At 44.5% G+C, this 23,192-nt stretch overlaps 1 protein-coding gene and 1 long non-coding RNA gene across 5 annotated transcripts in view; both read right to left on the bottom strand.

The window, feature by feature from the left end:
- Positions 1–4,244: 4,244 nt before the first annotated feature.
- On the bottom strand, positions 4,245–5,264 carry LOC309355614. Its single transcript, XR_014162563.1, has 2 exons — positions 5,167–5,264; positions 4,245–4,932 (listed from the first exon to the last, which is right to left on the bottom strand). It is a non-coding gene; the product is annotated as an uncharacterized lncRNA (long non-coding RNA).
- A 2,046-nt stretch (positions 5,265–7,310) lies between these two features.
- The window catches only part of ORMDL3 (ORMDL sphingolipid biosynthesis regulator 3), a 32,255-nt gene continuing 16,373 nt past the window's right edge, over positions 7,311–23,192 (bottom strand). For all 4 annotated transcript variants that reach the window (XM_081886555.1, XM_081886554.1, XM_081886556.1 and 1 more), the window contains exons 4-5: positions 16,960–17,111; positions 7,311–14,716 (exon numbers count right to left, since the gene is read on the bottom strand). In XM_081886555.1, coding sequence (XP_081742681.1) covers positions 14,581–14,716; positions 16,960–17,111 — 288 coding nt within the window. In that variant the 3' untranslated portion in view covers positions 7,311–14,580. The remainder of the gene's footprint in view (positions 14,717–16,959; positions 17,112–23,192) is intronic.

Raw genomic sequence — 23,192 nt, 5'->3', positions numbered from 1 at the left:
TTCTTTATGGTCCAGCTCTCACTTCCATACATCACCACTGGGAAAACCATAGCTTTAACTATACGGACCTTTGTTGGCAAAGTGATGTTAAATCAGTTGAATAAAGCCAAAAACCCAGATTTTTTAAATGGCTGGAGGAATAGAGGGTGGAACTTGATTCTCTCTTTGGGTCTGCATCCCTTGCAGTTACTGAGAAATGTTGGAACGGAAAGCGTTATTCCTAACTCTGAGGGACTAAAATGTTAATCTTTCTATATTATCTCTATATTTTGGAAAGTTTTTTTTTAAAAAAATGTCTGTTGTCTATGCATTCAGAACACCTCTTAGGATATCATAACCAAATTTGGCATGTATTTGTTTCTGAGATTAAGGAACAAGTTTTGGTCTACGTGTGCCTAGGATGGGGTAGCACTTTGAAACAAGATGGCATTCTGAACCTTTCAAATCTGTACAGATTTGGACACTCTGTAACTGAAATGTCCCTCCAGGAGAAATCCCCTTCAGAGGAGGACCTAGCACTCTCCAAAGCAAGCATCGCAGGAGGAGAAGGCAGGTCCCTGCCCAAAATAAGAGAGACCATAATCAGCCAGATATTATTTTGTACAGTATGTCTGATCCTCATGTATTCATTACCCTTATACTTTTATTATCCATATAACATTACTATTTTTAATGTAATCGCAAGCCGAACAAATGAGTGAAGCTCTTCTTAGCCATCGATAGCTTTTAGCAGCTTATCTCTGGTAAACAAGATTTTGCTTTTGGGAAGCCAAGAGGTGAGCTATCTACCTGGAAGCTGGTAATAGATAAGCAAAGCATCAATGGGCTCAAATTGCATCGTGGAATTTCCAGAAAGGGCAACGGCATTCCAATAAGGCTGGAAAGCCTTGTAATCAGGACAAACAGCTTGCCTGTCACTCAATTTTGGGCAGAGTAAATGGAGAGAGAGCAGTGGCGTAGCGTGGGTTGTCAGCACCCGGGGCAAGGCAAGTAATTTGCGCCACCTAACCTGTGGATTTGCGCCCCCTAACCCCCAGATGTTGCGCCCGCTGCGGCCGGCCCCCCCTGCACCCCCCATGCTACGCCACCGAGAGAGAGGACTGGAGGCAGGAAAACTGTAAGAACTTTAAGGAAAGAGATATTTGGGGGCAAAATGTCTGCAGCAAGCCAAAAGAAGCAGTCCACCATTGCCGCTCTCTGCTATCCCTCTGTGCTACTAGGCTGATGCAGTAACTGTCTTTGGCAACTATATCTCTGAATGTGCTGTATGACCAAGAGCTCTGGAGTAGATGGAATTAATAGATCACTTTTGAAAACTGGTGCCATTGTCTTGGCCTCTCTGCTCTGCTCTTCCAGTTCTGGCTTGCATTTATGGCACAGTGTGCTGATACCAGGCTTTCGAAACACCCCACCCCGCACCCTCATTATTTCAGCTGTGAAATGTGGTTTCACTCTTTCCATGCTTATGAAATCTAGGAATTATATACTTCCATCAATCACAGCAGTAGCAGTGAAGTAAGACCAAGCTGGTGTTAACCTTTATCTCAATGCTGTGCATTTTAGTTCCACTTCTCCCCTTCCCACACTGATGAAACCTTGGGCTTTTGAGCTACCATCAACCGTAGCAGTGATTTCACAATCCTTCCTTCTGGCTCTGGTAAGAAAAAGGATTATAGCAGTTACAATAAAAATCTTGCTTCACTTCAGGGAAAGAATTGCTGTGCAAGGATACTAGAGTTAGCTAATGACGATAGGGGTCTGCCCCCCACCCCAATAGAGTGGAAAGTAATATACCAGGTTCTATCATGGTACTGACAGATTTAGTTCATCCCAGCCTTGCCTCCAGTCAGAGAGGTTCTCGTAGTCCCACACCGACTTCCAATTTGGCCAAAGGCAACAGCGGAATGGGGGGGGGGGAATGCATGTGTACATCATTCAGCAACAGATCGATCCGGTCCCTGCCAACTCTCTCAATAACCATTGTTTTCAACCTAGCTGTTGTTTATCTAATAAAGGAGGCTTTCACATTAGACATTTGTCTTAGAATGGCTACTCTTTGTTGATCCACATTGTATGGTCATAAAATCATTTTTTCTCTTTTGTTTTCCTTCTGCTGCTTTTTATTTTCTTTTGTTTTGCAAGTCACAATATCTCATTTTTTGGAATCACAGAATGGAAAAGCAGTGCAAACTCTGCAGACATTGGCTGCCTCAGTGCTGCTCCTCTGTCCGAAAAGACACAGTTTTGATATGTTCAGTGACATGTTGGGTTGGCTAAACCCTGCGGTCCACTATTACCTTCCTAGCAAACACCTTTTTTGAAAGCATATCAAAGTGTAAGTAGATAAATAGGTACCGCTCCGGTGGGAAGGTAAATGGCATTTCCGTGCACTGCTCTGGTTCGCCAGAAGCGGCTTAGTCATGCTGGCCACATTACCTGGAAGCTGTACGCCGGCTCCCTCGGCCAATAAAGCGAGATGAGCGCCGCAACCCCAGAGTCAGCCACGACTGTACCTAATGGTCAGGGGTCCCTTTACCTTTACCTATGGCAAATTTAGGTGATTTTTAACCAGTCTTTTGATTTGTGGCAAAGTGTTTTATTACATAAGCCTTTCAAAATCATTTAAAAATACTTGTGCAATGGCACCTAAACAAACAAAAAATGCATTTAGTGGAAATTTAAGAATGAATTTTAAGAGACATGCTACTAAAGTGGCATGCTCAAATCCTCAAAGTTTCAGCAGAGTTTGGTGGCAGCTCTGCATTCCTCAGCCTTCTGCAAGGGTTTCTCAACTTTCCAAGGGAACATGAGACACAGTCTGAGAAATTAGGTGAAGTACCGTACATTTGTGAGTCATGCCTATGGATGCAACAATCTGTCAGTTTTGCTTCTCTGTTTCTCATTTTACAAGTCTTAATTACATTTCTCCACATTTGCGATTATTCTTAAAAAAAAAACCCTTATGAAAACTACTCCAACATTTTAGTGCAGGCATAGGCGAACTCCAGCCCTCCAGATGTTTGGGACTACAATTCCCATCATCCCTGACCACTGGTCCTGTTAGCTAGGGATGATGGGAGTTTGCCTAGGCCTGTTTTAGTGCGGATTTCTTCTAATCAACATACTTTTTGTGTGATTACACATTTGTGTACACATTTTTGCAAAGACTTTCGCCTAATATGATGCATTTTTTTGGGGGGGGAAGGTGGGTGGTTGGAAAACTCAGCTATCATGTTATTCTGGAAAGTGTAGATTTGATATACAGCATTCAGATTTAAATGTGAGCTGAATCAAAATTGAGGAGTGTTGAGATGTCAAGGGGTAAGAAGTAGAGAAATACAGCTGTAAATATTAAGTTTAAAGAAATTTAATGAAAGGGAACCAATAGATAAACTGATTAAAGGGTTGCTAAAGAACTTTGGAATAAGGATGCAGCGAAAGGGAGGTACGGGGAAGTCAGTATATGTTTAATGTGGTGTATGTTTTTGTTTTGTAATGTGTTTGTCTTTTATTATGTGTTGGAAAAATCAATAAAAAACTTTTATAAAATAAAAAAAAGTGAGCCGAATCAACTCCCCCCTCCCCCATGCTAAGTCATGACATTTTTACAAATGGTCTAAAATAGACTCTGACTAGTACAGAGGAAGAAGAAAGCAAGTCAGCTGGCAAAAAGTGTGAGGGAGAAGTGATACAGAAGACGTTGCTGTAAAATAGCATTATTTTGCAATAGCATTATTTTCCCAGCAACTCTCTTAATGTTATGAAACAGGAAAGAAATTCTGTTGCACTGCTTGTTTTCATATAGCACTTCCCCAACGCTTTGCCATCAGCAATTATGGGAGGTCAATTTACTGAGCCGCCTTGGCATCTGACACTTTGTCCTTTCAAAAGTGGCTCAGTTGAAACGTTCGCTCACATTCTCCCATACTGTAATTTTGATAGGGAAATAAGGTGGTTTGTCTTGATAGTGCAACACCCTATTTCACAATTCTGATCTGTGAACTAAGCAAAATTATCTCCTTAATTACAGAAGTACGGCCTGAAGGCAGTGGTTAGAGTGCTGGATAGACCTGGGTTCAAATCACCACTCGGCCATGAACCTTGGGCCAATCACTGCCTCTCTCAGCCCAGCCTAACCTAACCTGTTGTTGTGAGTATAAAATGGGGGGTGGGGAACTATGTACACCACCCTGGACGAAAGGTGGGATAAAAATGTAGCAAACAAACAAACTATAGATAGGACATTTCATGTATATTTTTTATTTCATTGCCTCACTGTGAAAGAGATGATGAAAAATTGAACTCGTACCATGTTGGAAGATAGAAGATTAATTTTGTCTTTTGCATATGCAGCAAAACAAGACGCTGCCAGGAAATGAGAAGGGAAAGACCAGCACAACTGAAAATTTATGTCTGGTGCAAGAATGCTCTGCGCAGAACTGACCAGGCCTACTGAAAATGACATGGACATGGCAGTAGCGGGATGGGCAGCAAAATGTTGCAGTGCATCCTCTTTCCTAAAAGGAGAGTTCTGGGTCAAGTTTCCATCCTTCTTTCTTTGCAGCAGCAAGGGAAGAACCTGGGAAGTGGGAACAGGATACAGGATAAGGAGGGACCCTCCATTTGGTATCGAACAGAGGAGGCTAGCCCATGGTCAGAAGTCACTGGGCTACAGGTCTCATCAGCCCCAATGGGCATGGCAGTGACCAACTATAATGGGATCGGTCATCTGGGGTTTCTCATGTGAGGTCTGAGAGCTTTGCACATATGGTCCACACCTGTTACTCTGCAGAGCGCCATAGCTCTGTGTGTGTGTGTGTGTTTGTGTGTGTAGAAGAAAAGTGGACACAGCAGCTGCTTCTTCATTCTTAGAAGTTGGTGACCCACTTGGAAGGTGAGTGAGATGGACCGGAAGTGACAGGCGAGGAGGATCTGCCTTACTTGTAGGGATTAAGAGTGGTGGACTCGTAATTTGGTGAACCGGGTTCGCTTCCCCGCTCCTCCACATGCAGCTGCCACATGACCTTGGGCCAGTCACACTTCTCTGATGTCTCTCAGCCCCACTCACCTCACAGAGTTTTTGTTGTGGAGGAGGAAGGGAAAGGAGATTGTTAGCTGCTTTGAGACTCCTTCAGGTAGTGATGAAGCGGGATATCAAATCCAAACTCTTCTTACTGGTGGCTGTAAGATATGCTTATGTGGCTGCCACCTGGTGGCCCAAAAGTTTCCACAGAAAAGTTGGAACTGAGCATGCTCAAGGCTGTCAACCCCGGGAATAAATAATAATTATTATTAATGGTGGGGGGTAGTAACATTATTATTATTTTTTTTAAAAAGGAAGATTTGCTTTATTTATAAATATCAGCATATTGTCCCCGAGGTTTTACGATTTTCTCCCTTAAAGCTGACAAGTTCTGAAGAATTCAAACCATAGCATATTTCACAGGAGGCATTTGAACATTGTCGTGATCATTTAGGTGCACGATGGTGAGGAAATTTGCATAGGTATACAATATCTTGAGCTGGAGTAGAATTTTGTCCTGGAACTTGAATCATCCTAAACCTAACGCTGTTCACTCAAATTTCATAACTCATTTGAGATAGTTGTGCTGACAGACTAAAGAATGGTGGCTTTAAGCTAATGAATTTACTCTTAATATCTGCAACTCCTGCAATTGATGGGGAGATTGCAGGCATTGAAATTGTATGTCGTCTCATTTCTTATTAGCATCATTGCCTTTATAAAGTTTTCACTCACATTGTGACAGTTGATTCCTAAGAGTTTTGGTTGAGTATAGTCATGCTGAGAAGCTCATTATACTGAAATCTAGGAGAAGGGTGCCTCCTTTTGATAAGAATTGTAACATATTTGTTTTTATTTTCCGTGCATAGAATAATGTTGACAAAATGACTCTTTAGTGTGGAATAAGTAATTGCCTATTAACTACAACAGTAGCTCCAATTATTAATTTCTCTTGGAGAGGTGTGTCTACACCAAATAACAGTTTCTAAACTGCCTCTTCCTTTTAAACCTGAAAGATCAAGAGCAAGAATATAATATTGTGCATTATTTGTGGCATTTCACGCTTTTCATTATCAATTTAAAATATAAGTAAAGCCTATTTTTATTGTCTCCCCCCAAAAATAATAATTACTTGGACTCTTGTAAGATAACATTTATATGCTGCCTATTGGCCCTCAAAGTGACCCAAGGCGTGTTACAACAAATATATACAATAACAACTGAGAAGAATATCTTAAAAGGATTGCTGAAAGGCAGCATAAAAAAGGAGGAGGATTTAAATGCAGTTTTAAAAAATCTTAAAAGCCTGGCAGAATAAAAATGTCTTGGCTGCCTGACTGAAAGGCAATTTTCCTCAGCGGGAACCTCTAAGTGTACCACAAAATTTGGCTCTTCAGGAAAACCCAGTGGAAACTCGAAAGGCGTTCCTTTCCCCTGAGAAATTTTGATGGTCTTTATCAATGCTCTCCTTGATTCCCTCAGATGTTCTGGGCCAGCAACAAATCTCATTCAATAAGGCTGCAGCAAGTCTGCCATTCCTTCCTTCCTCACAGGTTCATCTACCACTTGTGTTGGATGGGTTACTTTCCCACATTTTGAAAAATTGGGTACTAATGTGCAAGTGCTTTGTGCCTTGATTTTGTTTGTTTGTTTGTTTCTGTGTGTGTGTGTGTGTGTGTGTGTGTGTTAAATGGTGCTGACTTGTAGAGAGACAGAACAAGCAAGTTGCCAAAAAATGTGTGTGTGTGGGGGGGGGGAAGAGTCGTTGGGCCCATCTGTTTTTACCTCAGAGGTAGGGCATCTGCTTTGCACTGAGAAGCTCCTATGGCAACTCCAGGTCAGGCTGGGAAAAAAACCCTGCCTGAAATCCTTGAGAGCTTCTGCCTGTCAGTATAAACCAGTGTTTCCTAAACTTGGGGTCTCTTGCTGTTTTTGGACTACAGTTCCCATCATCCCTGACCTACTAGCTAGGGATGATGGGAGTTGTAGTTCAAAACCAGCTGGAGACTCAAGTTTGGGATACACTGGTATAAACAATACTGAGCTGGGTGGGCCAATGATCTGACTCGGTATAAGGCAGCTTCCTACATCACTATCATTAGGATGAAAAATGACTCAAAAAGGCCCTGATCTGGAAGCAGCCAAGAACCCTCAACACAATGTCAAAACACCATTGTCTTTTTCAGGCATCCTCCCCTACTCAGGGGAAGAGCAGGACAGGGCTCAATGACACATTAGAGCTTTTCTTATATTTTTGTACAGATTTGAGGAATACATACAAGATATATTACATGAATACTGATTTTTTTTAATTGGTTTGTCTTTGAATACTGTAGAAAGGACTCATAAAAATAATATTCACACTTTGTCTTAGAAAGTTCTCCAGATGAAAGTTTTCTTTTCTCACGTGTACACGACAAAACGAGAGCAAATCCAGAAAACAAAAGAAGATTAAAAAAAATAAAACCAACACAACCGTAATTCTATGTTCGACACAAAGGTGTAAAACATTTAACGCTCACTGAAAAGAACATTCACACTTACATTCTAAAAATTATATTTCACAGATAATGGTAAATCAATACAATAGGTTAATTCACTACAATTAAAGAACAATCCACAGACATATCATAAAATGCAGTTTGTGGCAACAACTCAGCTACCATGCCCTCCTAAAGAGCTTACTACCATACCTTTAAAATAGTTAATTATTGTTGTTGTTTTAAAATTAAACCCTTATGAAGTAAACAGCCTATAAAGCTAAGAGAAAAACCTAGACCTCACCAACCAATTGATGCCAAATTAGCAATTAAACCCACAAGTATTAGCTCCTGTAGTTAACACAGCACCTTGCTGTTAAGTCGTGAAAAGAGCTCATTGGTCTTTTCCCTTTTCCTTCCATTTCTAGAGTTCCAGAAATGCTACATATGCCCCTTTGGCAGGGACCCTTTAATCATTGTTACACTGTTCCCTGCATGGTCCCATATACATGACCTGTCCATATGATACTATGCTTTACCTGGTGCAAAAATCTGGGTGGGAGCAGGCCATTTGCAGCCCCACAACCCAGTTCTACTTATTTCGAGCAAAACTTTCTTGTGGCAACTTGGAAAGACGTTGCTTCCTTTCCACTGATCTTTGAGTGAACCATTGTGCGATTGCGTGTTCCATCATTACTTCTGCTGCTACAGAGGTTCTCATGGTCAGGAACAGCCTTGTTGTTGTTGTTTTAGGGATCAAATCAGGAGCACAGCCGTTCAGGCACAGATTCCCTACTCACCAAGCCACACTAGGTGCCTGTTGGAGGAAGGAACCGCAGGCAATTTGAGTAGGGACACTAGCAACTCTGTTGACCATTAGATGATCATCAAATAACAAATCCAGTTCTGCTGCAAATCTTTCACACCTGCTACACTGAGAGACAACTTCTGCCCTGATCATCTGCTCTAGCCCAGGGAGGGGGAACCTACAGACCTCCAGGTACTGCTGAACTACAACCCCCAGTATCACCCTGACCATTGGTCAAGGGTGATGGGAGTTTGGTGCCCACCAGGACTAGGAGGTCCACCTGTTCTAGGTATCTGCTAGCACTTTGGCTCCAGACTTGGCACAAAGCACACAACTACTCAGTCTGCTCCGTGGAACCTGCATGCTATGCAAGCTGCTGGGAGAGGGGTTGTTCTCCTCCAGGCTGCTCTGTGCATTGTCCTGGGTGTGCACAGACCCCATAGAGTCCACATCAAAAGCCACAAGAAAACCTTGATTTGTTTCAGATAGGCTCCATATTTTCTTTCTATCAACATGCTACATTAAGTCCTTGAATCCCGTGTTGAGATTCCCCGTGTCTTTTTATTTACAATCTATTTATTTTGTGTGCGAGAGGGAGCGATTCTAGATCGGGAACATAATGCAGAGAAGGGGGTGCAATTCCCTGCACCATTCAATCACTGAAAACCCACTTCTTGCCTGAAGCTGCTGTTTGCAGATAATGGCAGCTGGGGGGGGGGCACCTTCACAGAGGGGTAATTTTCAGGAGGATAGTAGCACATGGGAGAAGGGATAAACCTCAGCTTTTTATTGCATACACATGGTTAATGCCAAGCATGATTTTAGTATAACTTGAAGCTTTGACCACCACAGGCCCATGTTTCAGATTGTTCCTGCACCTATCACAGAACCTGACAACAGAAACCCTAGACAGTGCATGGCCTTTCTGCTCAGTCTCTGAGATGCACCAGGCTCGAGATGCATTTTATACCTTAATTACACCAGCCTGGACAAAGCAGCCTTGGTACCTACAATTATTCCAGGAGAAATGTGTTCACATGCAACATTTGTGTGGGAAATCCCATCCTCTCCACTCACCACTTCAATGATGCAGAGCATTTATTTATCCGTAAAGCCATGTAGGGTGGGGAGAGATTTGTGGCCCAGAGACAATATTGCAAATGGTGCACTGCATTCTGAGTCCCCTTCAAAATGATTACTAGGGTGCTGGTGGAAGAGATTGGCCTTTGGGACAGTGAATTAAAGGGAGCAGGCTATCACCTACCCACCCAGCACCTCCTTTAGAAGAGCAGGAAGGGCTCAATCGCTGTTTGCTCCCAAGGCAAACTGAGGAGGAATTTGGGGCTCTTCGTAAAAGGCCCAGTGGACCTAACTGGGTTGGTTAAAACGCAACTCAGAAAAGACAATTATACTTCCGCACCCCCCTGCCATCCTTAGTTAGGCTAAGGCATGTGCACTACCCTCTGCCAGGGATATTCCATTAGGGGCGCACACAGGGGAACAATTTGCTGATAGAAGTGATTCCAAATTATTAAAAATGATAGGGTGGTGCATCATCTCTAATAAGTTCTGCTGTCCACAGAAACCACAACAACTAAATTTTATAGTATACAGAAACCTCCTTCTTTATGGAGAATGCCAAGACTTAGTAAAGCAGCTCCTTCTACGGTATCGAGTTACAGAAAGTGGTCAACAAGGAAACTGCATGAACTCTCGTGTCAGCACCAAGAAGCAGCTTCATTGGGGAATATGGAAAACAAATGGGTTTCACGCCATATTAACAGGGCTTGCTCTGTTTGACAAAGCCAGGACTGAGCAAGTCCTCAGCAAATGAGCATATAGGATTGACCACAGCCCAGGCTCTCTTCATCTCCACTTGGTTTTGAAAGTTTCCACAAATATTTAATATTTTTAATGTAAATGAACAATCTGCCAGCTGATTCTCTCATATGGCCTTGGCCTGGACAACGTAAGCTCACTTTTCTAGTAGCAATAACTATTGCCAGAAGAGTGAGCTGGCAGCTCGCATTGTAAAGGGTTTTGTTTAGATTTTCATAAAGCTAAACCCACCCCCTTTGTTTAACTGTAACAGGAAATTTTATTGACAACGGGAAACACAGCCTGGAACAGCTAGTTCCCCAACTTGGTACTCTCCAGATGTTGTTGCTCTACAACTCCCTTCATCCTAGAGCTCTGGGCCTTGTTGGCTGGGGCTGATGGACATCCTAAACATCTGGAGGACTTCAGGTTGCTAAGGCAGGCCTAGAATACCTTGAGAGCACTGTGGCTGATGAACGGGCTACTCTGAACAATCCCCTCTGTACTCAGAATAATGAAAAAGAAGCGGTAGGAGCAGAAGTTTGCAGAGCAATGAATGACATGAAAATTGGCTGGTGTGTAGACATAGTGCTAATGAGCTCTTTCTATATATTTTCCTTTTTAGTAGGGTACTGATTTATACCCTTGCAAAAGAACATTCTGTTTTTCGGAAGAGTGCAACTTAGATCGGTGTTTAAGGCCTTAACCACCTATATATTGGAATAGCGTTAAAAAATACACAAGCCCTTTAAGTTATCCATATATTGAGTTACACGTATCATCAAGTAATGAGCACAACTTCTATTGCAGAAATCTACGTTGAAGCAGATTGTTTCCCTCCCCCGGTATTTTTGCTTCTTCATCAAAGCAAGACCTGGGGTTAAAATTGTGCGTTTGGTTAAAATTTCTTAAAATCGCTGCTGAGTTTGAACTTTTAACCTGGGCTCATCTGGTTCCACTGAATTACTGAAAACTGGGAAGTGGTTGTTCAGCATTCCACTATTATTTTGAAATATTAGTAGCTGTTTTTCTTTTGCAGAATAAAGAATGGGAGGTAGAACGGGGAGATCTAGTGCTGGAAAAAGCTAATAATTGAACTGAACTCAAGAAGAAAAATTAAAATGCCTATTCCGCCCTGCCCCCCTTTTCTGAGAACCCAATGCCAAGTCTTTTCCCCAGCCTCGGTATATTTTTCACATTTTGTTAAATTTGGTTTTCTTCCTTTTTCATGAATATTTTAAAAAGTACCTTGCCTTCAAGTTGCCTTAGACAGGAAGTTAAAAAATACAGGCTCTAACGGAGGTCAATAGCAGCTCAGCATCTTAGCGCTGGGATTTGGGTGAAAAGCTTACAATGTTAATCCTCTTAGCCCACTTTGCTGGCAGGTGTCTTGAGCAGGGAAGGCCACTTGCTTCTCTCAGAGAAGAATTACACCGGGAAGACCCTGCCTCCCTCTCTGTGCCTAGATGACAAGCTCTGGTCCACACCAGTCATCATCAACAGTGGTATATATTGCCTATCCGTAATTTCGAAGCTACTATCGCCTTCCTAATTCACAAACTCACGTACCTAAACTTCATTATAACTGTCAGTGCCAATCAAAACAACAACAACATGACAAGTTGTTGGGCAAGGGCTAGATGACTTCCATTAGGTTGAGGAATTACAGCCTCAGGAGTAACCAGGAATAAGGTCCTGCTCTGTTAGGCAACCAAAGGTAGAGAACAGGGACCTGGTCCTTCTACTTGGCCAACCGAGAAGGTCTCTGACAGACAGGAAATTGCAAGGGCTGATACTCTTTCCTTCCATGTCTGGAGGGAGAGCTCCAAGTACACCAGGACCTGACCTTCCATTCCAAGATTACTAGTCCCAAGTGTGACACAAAGGCTGCTAAAGCATACAGGTGACAAGCCCAAAAGCAATGTTTGGCCGCAGCTGTGCCAAACACAGCTCCACTGTAATTCTTTCAATAGAGGGCGTGGGGAACATGCTCCAGGTGCCACTCGACTCCAGCTCTCATCAACCACAGCCGGCATGGCCAATGTTCATGGATTATGGGAGTTGTAGTCCCCCGACACCTGGAGGTCCCGCAGGTTCACCACCTCTGCCTCCACGTTTTCAATCTCCTTTGTTTCTTGCATCATTCTCCCTGAAGCTTTGTGGACTTTAGTACACATTGCCTCCCCGGATAGCCACTTAACTGTCCTTTACATTTTTTGCTGCAGGTGTAAGGGGGCTTTTATTTTTGTCTGTTGAGCTGCCTTGAACCGCTGGTCAAGGATAGGGATAGAAACATAGAATTGTAGAGTCAACTAGTTCAAGCCCCTGCAATGCAGGAACCTCAGCTAAAATCATCTGTTTTATTACATAGATTGTACCAAATCAGATAATGGTAAGGACATCTGAAGAGAAAGAAGGGGGCAACTCCTATCCCTTTAATGATACTGGTCTTGGCAGAAGGCTTTTAAACCTCTTTGCCCAACCCAGCACCTCTGCTTGCTGCAAAGCCCAACAGCATCACCACTGCTGATGTGGCCACTGAAACCAGGTGGACTTGCCCTGCCATCACTTCTAGATACTGCCAAAAGCAGAGGTGGTGTTTAAAATGCCCTCCTCCTCCTTTCAGGGAAGTGTCCCAAACAGTTATAAAGCTGGGGAAACGGTTTATGAATTATTGGCACTGGCCTCAAATGTTTAGATGCCTCTCCAGTTTAGTGGGGTAAGGAAACATTTCAGTTGCCAAGCTAACAAGCCTGAGAAACAGATTCCAGGAAATACTCAGGCTGTTTAAATCCCATCATAAAACTCATATCCTAGCGAGCAATGTGTGCATTTCCTGGGGCAGGGTGGATAAGGGGAGGGAAATTGTATTTTTTTAAAAAAAACAAAGGACACAACATTGACAAGAAGAACCAAACTCACATACCTATGATCCTGATGCCCAAAACTTAACACACGTTTTTCTTGATGTCCGCATGATTGAATTGCAGCCTGCACCTTAAAAGGCTGTTGGCGATTACATGACATAATGTATTATAGCTCTCAGAGTCTGTTTCTCTCCCCCCCCCCCTCCATCCAACAGAAGCATCAGAAAGAAATAAACCCACTTACTAATCCATTAGCAGAAGAAAACCCTCCTCCTTGCTGTACCGGTGTTTAGGAAGCAGACCAACCAGCAGTCAGACGTATACCAAAATATCTGCATTCTAGGTGACAGAGAGCAATACGGGGTTTTTTATTCTGACACAGTGGGGCACTAAAGCAAAAGCCCATTAAACCACATGGGTGGAGGCCGCCCAGGAAACATCTCAGTTAGACATCACAGAGGGCAGCAACAAGATAGCTCTCTCTGAACCCCAGTGCTGGCATGAATCAGCGAATGAATCGACGACGAGTGGTACCTAACCAACCCTAATCAACTTATGCTGGATTTCCAACCGAGAGAGACTGGAAAATGGTGCCTGGGTCCTTTGGCCTCATCTTGTGTCTTCTCCACCGCCGTCATTGTACAATGTCAAAATAAACCACCTGGTCTTTCAGCCATTGGCTCTCCCATCCAGAAGAGACGCCGCAGTGAGGCAGCTGCGACTGTCGAAATGTGGCAACCACTGCAAGGCAAGTATCAAAACATTTCTTCCCTCTTCCTTTTCGTCCCTGGGTTGTGTTTTCAACCTGCCATGTGGAGTTCCCCACTCCCTCAACCTCGGAGAGGGAAAAGCTTTGAGATATATAGGCAAAGGCTTTTCAAAGAAGACTCTGAAGAGCATTGCTTTTGTAACTGGGGGGAGAAACCTGGTTCATGCCCCTGCAAGAAAGAATGAGAATCTGTCCCAACTGCCTACCAAATAATTAAAATGTATTTATAAATGATCAGCTAAGGTTTCCAAACTCACAAAGAAATCTATACCTAGTGTGCATCTCAAAATTTCTGATATAGCCCTTTCGATGAGCAAGTCACAAATCCCCCCCAAAGGGGACAACTTTATATTAAAGTGCATTTGCTATCATCCTAAACATCGCCTTGCAATAGGCTCCTACCTTTCTATACCTGTCCAAGCCTTCTGGGCTGGATGTCTTCCATCACCCAGAGAGCAAGCTATGAGTACCTTTCAAATCTCAGTGTTGTCTGCATCTATTTTCAGATTCTTGAAAAATAAAATAATAACAATAATAATAAAAATAAATACATTTTAAGCTCCCCCCCCAGCCCTTGTCTCTCTTCCAAGCTAAACTCTACCCAGGATTCAAGTATCGTTTGAGCCGTCTGCGTTCTCTGTCGGATCTTGGAATCCTGCGCAACATGTGCTCATTTTAAAAAGAAATTAAATTTTTAAAAAGGAGCCATTGTGTGGAAGTGTATCCTGAAGACGCAGCCGGAACGAAGGAAACAGGGTTCTCACGTTGCTGGCCTCTCACAGCTCACCAGAAGGGAATATAAAAGACACCTGGGCTCAGTATTTGTTAATCCCAAAGATGCGTACGCCATGCAGTTGGGGTAGCTTGGGGATCAAGACGCTCATCAAGGAGATGGTGTTGATGATGAAGTGTATCCGGTCGTATTTAGTGTAGAAGCTAGTAAGGAAATAACTGCGGAGGAAAGAAAAGGAGGAGAGAATTGAATCGCGTATGGCCCAATTCCCTCAACTAGACCACGCTGAAGGTTGAAACATAGAATGCCCTCCCTAGGGAGACTTGCTGGATGCCCGTATCTATCTCTCTCTCTCTCTCTCTCTCTCTCTCTCTCTCTCTCTCTCACACACACACACACACAACATGTTTATATCATGTATATAATCTCTCTCTCTCTCTCTCTGGATATATATTTTTTATTAAATTTCTGTTTTACCTTTTAGAATATTCACTTAAACAACCTTAACATATCAATGACTTCCCTTCCTCTCTTTCCATGGCTCATTTTGTTCAGTTGTGGGTGAACATATCAGACGACACAGCGATTCTTCAAACAGCTCTTGTTTATTCACAGGCCAGAACAGAACTGAACTGAAGGGTTCAGCCAGCCTGCTTATCCAGAGCTCCACTAGAACGCAACAGTAACCACTTTCTGTAACTATCCAATCACTGAACGTCACTTTCAATCCCTTATTTGCATATGTGGACCTGAGTGAAAACTATCTACAGTATCCCCCTGCTGGCCCAGGGTGAGAACTTCAATACATAATACATTTTGCACAGCATAAACACCTGCACGTTTTCATATGTACACAATTCCCCCCTCCCATTTATTCAATAAACATTTTCCAGTCTTCTTTAAAAATTATGTTCTTCTTGTTCTCTTATTCTATATGTTAGGTCCGCAAGCTGCGCATAGTCCATCAGTTTAAGTTGCCAGTCAGGACTTCACTCATTTTCCATTTTTGGGCTAAAGCAGGGGTCTGCAACCTTTAAGACAAAAAGAGCCACTTGGACCCGTTTCCGAAGGGGAAAAAAACTGGGAGCCGCAAAACCATTGCGACATTTAAAACAAATATATCTCCGGAGCCGCGATCTGACAGTGGGCGGGAAGGTGACGCCGGGACGGTGTGTGACTAATGCACGCACTGCCCCCATGCAACGTCACAGCCAGTACAGCACCCGCCACAGTGGGGAGTGTCGGGGCGCACAATGTGCCTCCTCCCCTCGCTGGTATCCGCCCCGGAGCCGCGGCAAAGGTGTAAAAGAGCCACATGCGGCTCCGGAGCCGCGGGTTGCAGACCCTTGGGCTAAAGGAACAGGAGCTGCAGTAGTGACAAACATAAATAACCTTTTCCAACACCTGGGAATTTCTGTCAGACTTATCCCCAACTTCAAGGACTCAGGTTTTTTTTGGAAAAGTACTTTAAAACATTTTTTTAGTTCATTATTAATTATTTCCCAATACTCTTTTACAGGTCCACCATATATGATAGAAAGTACCCTCAGTCTCATTACATCTCCAACACTCACCTGATTCAGTCTTATACATCTTATATATATTCTTTGGATGCCAGGTGAAAAGCTTTTCATTTTTCCAGGAATTTTTCTTTAACGTTGCAAATCGTATTGCTCACTACCCAGAGAATGTTAAGGTACTGTCGTTTTTGGACTACAACTCCCATCATCCCCAAGCTAGCAAGACCAGCGGGGTCAAGGATGATGGGAATTGTAGTTGGGGGGACCAGCCGGAGACCCAAGTTTGGGAAACACGTCTTTAAGGGCACAAGGGGAGGAAGGAGTTCTGTGGGTCTGAAAAGTATTTCTTCGCACAGTGTGGAGTTAATTTATGGAACTGGCCTGCTATGAGTTGTGGGGGTGGCCATTAGGGCATAGACAGCCTTAAAAAGAGGGTGAGGCAAGTACATGGAGGATATGGCTACTAGTCAACTTGGCTTCATACCATCCTCAGGACCACAGAAGAAGAAGAAGAAGAGTTTGGATTTGATATCCTGTCTTTCACTCCCTTTAAGGAGTCTCAAAGCGGCTAACATTCTCCTTTCCCTTCCTCCCCCACAACAAACACTCTGTGAGATGAGTGGGGCTAAGAGACTTCAGAGAAGTGTGACTGGCCCAAGGTCACCCAGCAGCTGCATGTGGAGGAGCGGAGACACGAACCCGGTTTCCCAGATTATGAGACTACCGCTCTTAACCACTACACCACACTGGCTCTCTAGGCATCGTGACTCCGAATACTCATTGACTGAGAACAGCAACATTTCTTGTTTGAGGGTTTCCCGCAGGCATCAGACTAGCCGTTGTGGGAACGGGATGTTGGGCTTGGCACGCCTCTGGCCTGACCCAGAAGCGATTTGCACCTAGCCTTATAGGTACAGTCCCAAGCCCTCTTTTACACTCACAGTATAATTGGCGTGATGGTCAGGAACTTGCGGGAAGCGGTGAACTGCACCCCGTAATCCATCTGCTCCCAGTGAGTCAGCAGCCGGGCTTTGCCCTGGTCAGGGGTCTCGAAAGGCGTTCCTTTCACAGTGTGTAAGAAAATGTACATGCTCTGTAAGAAAACACAAACACACACGTGTGTTTTTAGGGCTACATGGCGGTGGGGAACAATATTCCGTCCCTATTCTGGGCTACTTCGCTAATCTCTTCCACTCTCTTGTTTCGAGTCATGATTTAACCGGTTGAAAAGGCAGCAACGTCCTTGCGAAAGATGTGCCGCGTTGAAGGAAAGGTTCCTGCACAACCAATGAAGAACCACTTTTCAATGAGAAGCAAGGGGAGCCTAGCAGGAAAGAGGGCAAATGTGCAGATACAGTGCTAATTTAGGATCATTATTATTCTACTACAAGCCCTCAATCTAAGGTGCTTGGCTGAAGTCCAGTAGGAGCAGTGCCGCAAAGAGGACTATTGACCGACCTTTAAAAACGTGGCAGAGGAAAAGAAGCTGCAGTATTTGGAGCCTTAAAATGCTTCGGCTAACCTGATCCAAGGAAGAAAGGAGCAAAAAGCAGGAGGAAGCATTGAGCAGTGAACTAGGATGGAACACGTCATTTATACATTTGTGCTGGCAGGGGGAGCTGTTGCCACTTCTGCTGCCTACAAAGCAGTGCTCAGAAATTCAGATGCTGTAATGCACATAAAAATATAACTGGGGCCTCAAGAGGCAGCCCCCTCCCTGCTCTTTTTTGGAGGCAAAGTGTCACATACATAATTTTTCAAAGGGCCGGCGCTCTACGCAAAGCAGATTTCCTACACAGATCTACTTCTAGGTCACGAATTGTGCCACACCGGTTATTGGCGTCTGCGTGGCCAGTGGTACCCAGGGCAGAGAGAGGGTGCCTATTCAGATTTCACACCGCACCAACAAAATGCCTTGAGCCAGCCCTGTGTGCAGATTCCTAATCTGCTCGAGGTTACTGCAGCAAGCAGCAGCAACTAAGACACACATGTTATTGTCACAGGTGTGTAGGAGGCAGCTTGACATTTGTAATACACATAGGGGGGCTGCTCCTGGACCGGGAGAGCCTGGCCACAGTAGTTCATGCACTGGTTGCTTCATGTTTAGATTACTGCAATGCGCTGTTTTTGGGACTTCCTTTGCCCTTGACCCTGAAGCTGCAGTTAGTGCAAAATGCCTTTTCAGCACCTAACATCTGTGCTCAGGGCTCTGCCCTGGTTGTCGATCCGGCACCGGGAAGAGTTCAAGGTGTTACTATTAGTATATAAAACTCTTAACACCTTGGGACCTGTTTACCTATGACGTCATCTTACCCAAATGTTGGGGTTGCCATATTTCAAAAAGTGAAAGTCCGGACATAAAAGCTGTTGAGCTTTCTTGTGGGCAAAGTTGTTGAGCTTTGAAGTTTTGGGGCTTTTTTAAAAAAAGGAAATTTGCCAACAAATTACCACCACTGACTCAGGTTGCCATTTTTACCAATTTTCGGAAATTCCGTATGGACGCTATTTCCGACGGACAAATCCCAGATATGTCTAGGGAATTCCAGACGTATAGCAGCTAGAGTACCATATGTGCCCACTTGACCACTTCAGTCAACAGAATTGGCACTTCTATAAAATGCCACATAATACCCACAACCGCATCTGTAAGAACTCGTTTAGTTTGGCACTCCCTGCCTATTGATACCAAGGCAGGCGCTTTCACTGTATTCCTTTCCACATCTGCCAAAGACATTATTGTTTAGTTTAGACATGCCTACCCAAATGTTGGGATGCGGATGGCACTGTGGGTTAAACCACAGAGCCTAGAACTTGCTGATTAGAAGGTCGGCAGTTCGCATCCCCGCGACGGGGTGAGCGCCTGTTGCTCAGTCCCTGCTCCTGCCAACCTAGCAGTTCGAAAGCACCTCAAAGTGCAAGTAGATAAATAGGTACTGCTCCGGCGGGAAGGTAAACGGTGTTTCTGTGCGCTGCTCTGGTTTGCCAGAAGCGGCTTAGTCATGCTGGCCACATGACTCAGAAGCTGTATGCCAGCTCCCTCGGCCAATAAAGCGAAATGAGCGCTGCAATCCCAGAGTGGTCTTCAGCTGTTTTGGGACTACCAGCTCCCATCATCCCTTGCTAGCAGGAGCAGTGGTTGGGGAAGATGGGAAATTGTATTCCAAAAACAGCTAAAGACCAAAGTTTGGGAAATGCTGTTTTAAATTACGGTTGTAAATTTTTAAGTGATGATTTTATTGGTTTACCTGCTTTGTAGACCGCTTTGAGTCCTCCCCCCCCCCCAATCAAGCGATATACAGTGGTACCTCGGGTTAAGAACTTAATTCGTTCTGGAGGTCTGTTCTTAACCTGAAACCGTTCTTAACCTGAGGTACCACTTTAGCTAATGGGGCCTCCCGCCGCTGCTGCTGCATCACCACTGCATGATTTCTGTTCTCATCCTGAGGTAAAGTTCTTAACCCGAGGTAATATTTCTGGATTAGCGGCGTCTGTAACCTGAAGCGTATGTAACCCGAGGTACCACTGTACAAAATTTTAAGAAATAATAAATGTGTGGTGTGGGAAATTTAACACAGCTGTATGTCAGGGCTCCACGTTTCGACTCTACCAATCGAAATGCAGTCCACCAGTCATGGATCGTGGCCTGCCAGGTGTTTGGCAACTCCACCCCACTTGCGCCAGATGTGGTTGCGCCCCCGACAAAAGAAAGCCATTTCTTCACACGGAGCGTAGGTGGACTACGGAACTCACTCCCACATGTTGTAGCGATGACTACCAACTTGGACGGGTTTAAAAGAGGATTACACAAAGGCCATCAACAGCTACTAGCCATCGCGGCTACTATGTTCTACCGCCAATGTCAGAAGTGGCCTGCCTCTGCATACCACCCGCGGGGGGACTCACGAATGGGCAGACGGCTGTTGGCTTGCTTGTGGGCTTCCCATAGACATCTGGTTGGCCACCATGAGAACAGGATGGTGGACTAAGTGGGCCTTTGGCCTGACCCAGCGGGGCTCTTGTGCTTTGAAAAAATGCACAAGGGTGCATCGTTATTCAGTGTGCCTCCATTACCCCTGAACACCTTTGCAAAGGTTTCCAAGCACAATTCAAAGTGCTGGTGTTGACCTTTAAAGCCCTAAACGGCCTCGGCCCAGTATACCTGAAGGAGCGTTTCCATCCCCATCGTTCTGCCCGGACACTGAGGTCCAGTGCAGAGGGCCTTCTGGCGGTTTCCACACTGCAAGAAGTGAAGTTACAGGGAACCAGGCAGATGGCCTTCTTGGAAGTGGCGCCCGCCCTGTGGAATGCCCTCCCACCAAATGTCAAAGAAATAAACAACCATCTAATGTTTAGAAGACATCTGAAGGCGGCCCTGTTCAGGGAAGTTTTTAATGACTGAGTTTTTAATGTATTTTAAAATGGGTGGGGTATAAATAATAAATTAATTATTATTATTATTATCATCATCCGCCCTGCACAAAAAGTGTGGCTCGCCCCACATTTCCAATTAATGCAGTAGGTGCTGGGAAGCTTTTGTTAACGTGGTATTAAGCAAATTAGGGGTGGCTGTAGCTTTTTGCAATTAAGTTGGATGGAGTAAGTGGGTGTGATAATAAGCACTGGGTGTGAGAAATCCATATGTCCGTATTAAACAGGAGGAGGATGAACTGCCCAAATAACAATCCTTTAGCCGCAGACGCCCCAATTTCACCAAGCTTCAAGTTTCATGGAACAGGATACTGCAGCACTCTAGAAACCCTTGCACTTTGGAATTTTAATCTGGCGGTCGTACAGTGTTCGCTTCCTACATAGCGGGGGTGGGGAAGCCTTGAAAGAGAACAAAAGCACCAGATAAAATCTGTGAGCGGGCGACTCCCAGTTCCAAATCATCTTAAGCTCATCCTATCATGAAGCAATGATAACAAAGCATGGCGATAACTGGTGCCAAGGTGCCCGGATTCCTTTGTGTTAATTCTTTCCAGCTCTTACCCTCTTTGATTTCAGTTCTTCCCACGTGAAATCATTGGGTGGATCCAAATTATAAGGTGGTGGCACTTAAGTCCCACTGAAACCAATGGGTGACTAGAGTCACAACAAAGTTGCTCAATTGATGTCAGCGGGTACTGAGGTCAATTCACTCATTCTGGCGTCCGGCTGAATGTCAGCTAGGGTCTCTCCGGCTGTTCCACAGTAGGTGGCCAGGAGAGAAAGAGAGACCCCGTGTGTGTGTGTGTGTGTGTGTGTGCTTCAGCCTACAAATCCAGTCAAGATTATCCCGTCTTGTTGCCTCCTCTAACACTTTTGCATCTTTCTCTCTCTCTCTTTTTGCCACATTTTTTCTTAGATGCCCATTACATCAGGGGTAATGAAGGGCTGCATTCTGTCATGGGGGGTGTCTTCCAAGGGCCACATAGCAGGGATGGGTGAGGCCAAACTCTTGCCTACATCCAGGCATGCAAGCAGACACATTTTGGTCCAGTAAAAATCACGAGACAAGGGCGCAGAGCCAGCCGAGTGAGGGGTGTGGCCTGGGAAGGGACGTGAGGGCCAGGCAGAGATGTCTTGAGGGCCAAATCCAGGCCCCCAGGCCTGAGTTTCCTCACTCCCTGGACTTAGATGAATGCATGTGCTTTGGAATACAACCACTCTGTGGAAACCAAACACAGCAAGCGCATCTCTCTACACTGACGCCGTTATAAAAAACTCTTCTAACAATCCTGAGCTAGACACCCTACAGGGCCAGCGACACGTTAAATATATCAGAAGGGAAGGAAGCCAAACAGCACATAGCTGTCACTCTCAGTTGTTTTTACTGCTAAAGTGAAGAAATAATTGCATGTGGAGCAGATGGGGTGACCCGCCGGGAGAGCTGCTCCCCACCCCCACCGCCCCTGGCTAGATGCAAAATGATGCACCACTCTGAGCACAGGGCATAAGCCAGCAGGCTGCCATGTCTGCGCTGAGATAGCGTCTGGATATTAGGCTAAGCAGATTAAGGTTAACTGAGGGGTGGGGGTGGGGTGGGGAGATGCCCAGAAATATGGACCAATGTTAAAGACGAGGGAGAATGAGCCCTTGCTAAGGCACACCATAGTCATCAAAATTGTATTATGATTATTTCAAATTGTACTTTCACACCTGCTCCTTGTGCAGCCTGTTTTGTGAGCTTTAGTCCCCCATCTGCAGTATACAGTGGTACCTCGGGTTAAGAACTTAATTCGTTCTGGAGGTCCGTTCTTAACCTGAAACTGTTCTTAACCTGAGGTGCCACTTTAGCTAATGGGGCCTCCCGCTGCTGCTGCGCCGCCGCCATGCGTTTTCTGTTCTCATCCTGAAGCAAAGTTCTTAACCCGAGGTACTATTCTTGGGTTAGCAGAGTCTGTAACCTGAAGCGTCTGTAACCTGAAGCGTCTGTAACCCGAGGTACCATTGTACTATAGCACTGTTGCTGGGAACTGCAGTTTGTTTTCAGGTTGCTGAAACCCCCTATGATCAATCCCTCCTTCCCAGGGAACTCTGGAAAGCCTAGCTCTGTTGAGGGTCTCCTGTTGTTAACTATCGGCATCCTTAACAAACTACATTTCCCAGGATTCCTTAGGGGGAAGCCATGAACTTTCAAACTGGTGTGACTTTCAAACTGGGATGTTCTTTTTGTTTTCTGAATGGGTTTAGGGAGGATTTTTCTCCCCTTAACAGTCTCAGGTTTGCACAAAACAAAAGCAGGAGGTGGGGTAGAAGCATGTATGAGGTTTTTCAGATGGCTTACTAATCCTTAATAAACCCTGTGCTTCACCACCCCCCACTCCCTTCCTGCTGCAAGCTTTAGTGGTCCAGAGTTAATTTAAACCATAGTTTCCCATTACACCTGAACTGGGAAACTGTGGTATAACCACACTCGGTGAGTGAACCAAGATTAATCCATGGTTTCCCAGATCAGGCATTAAAGTGGTTTAAAGTAATTGTGATAGAAATGCTAAAGGTCGGTGCATGGGGGCGGCGCAGGGAGCATGCAAGCGCCAAACTGGTTCTTGGCATAATACATCACATAGTTTCCTATGCTGAGGTTGTCAAATCTGAGCCAGCTGTGTGCATGTATATGTGTGTGAGCGTGGGCACATGGGCAGTACTGTATCTTTAAAAAATTGTAAAATGGACACTGACTACAACAACAAGA

Source organism: Podarcis melisellensis (assembly GCF_964234715.1).
Source record: "Podarcis melisellensis genome assembly, chromosome: 13".
Lineage (NCBI taxonomy): Eukaryota > Metazoa > Chordata > Lepidosauria > Squamata > Lacertidae > Podarcis > Podarcis melisellensis.
This window is presented reverse-complemented; position numbering and strand designations above follow the sequence as displayed.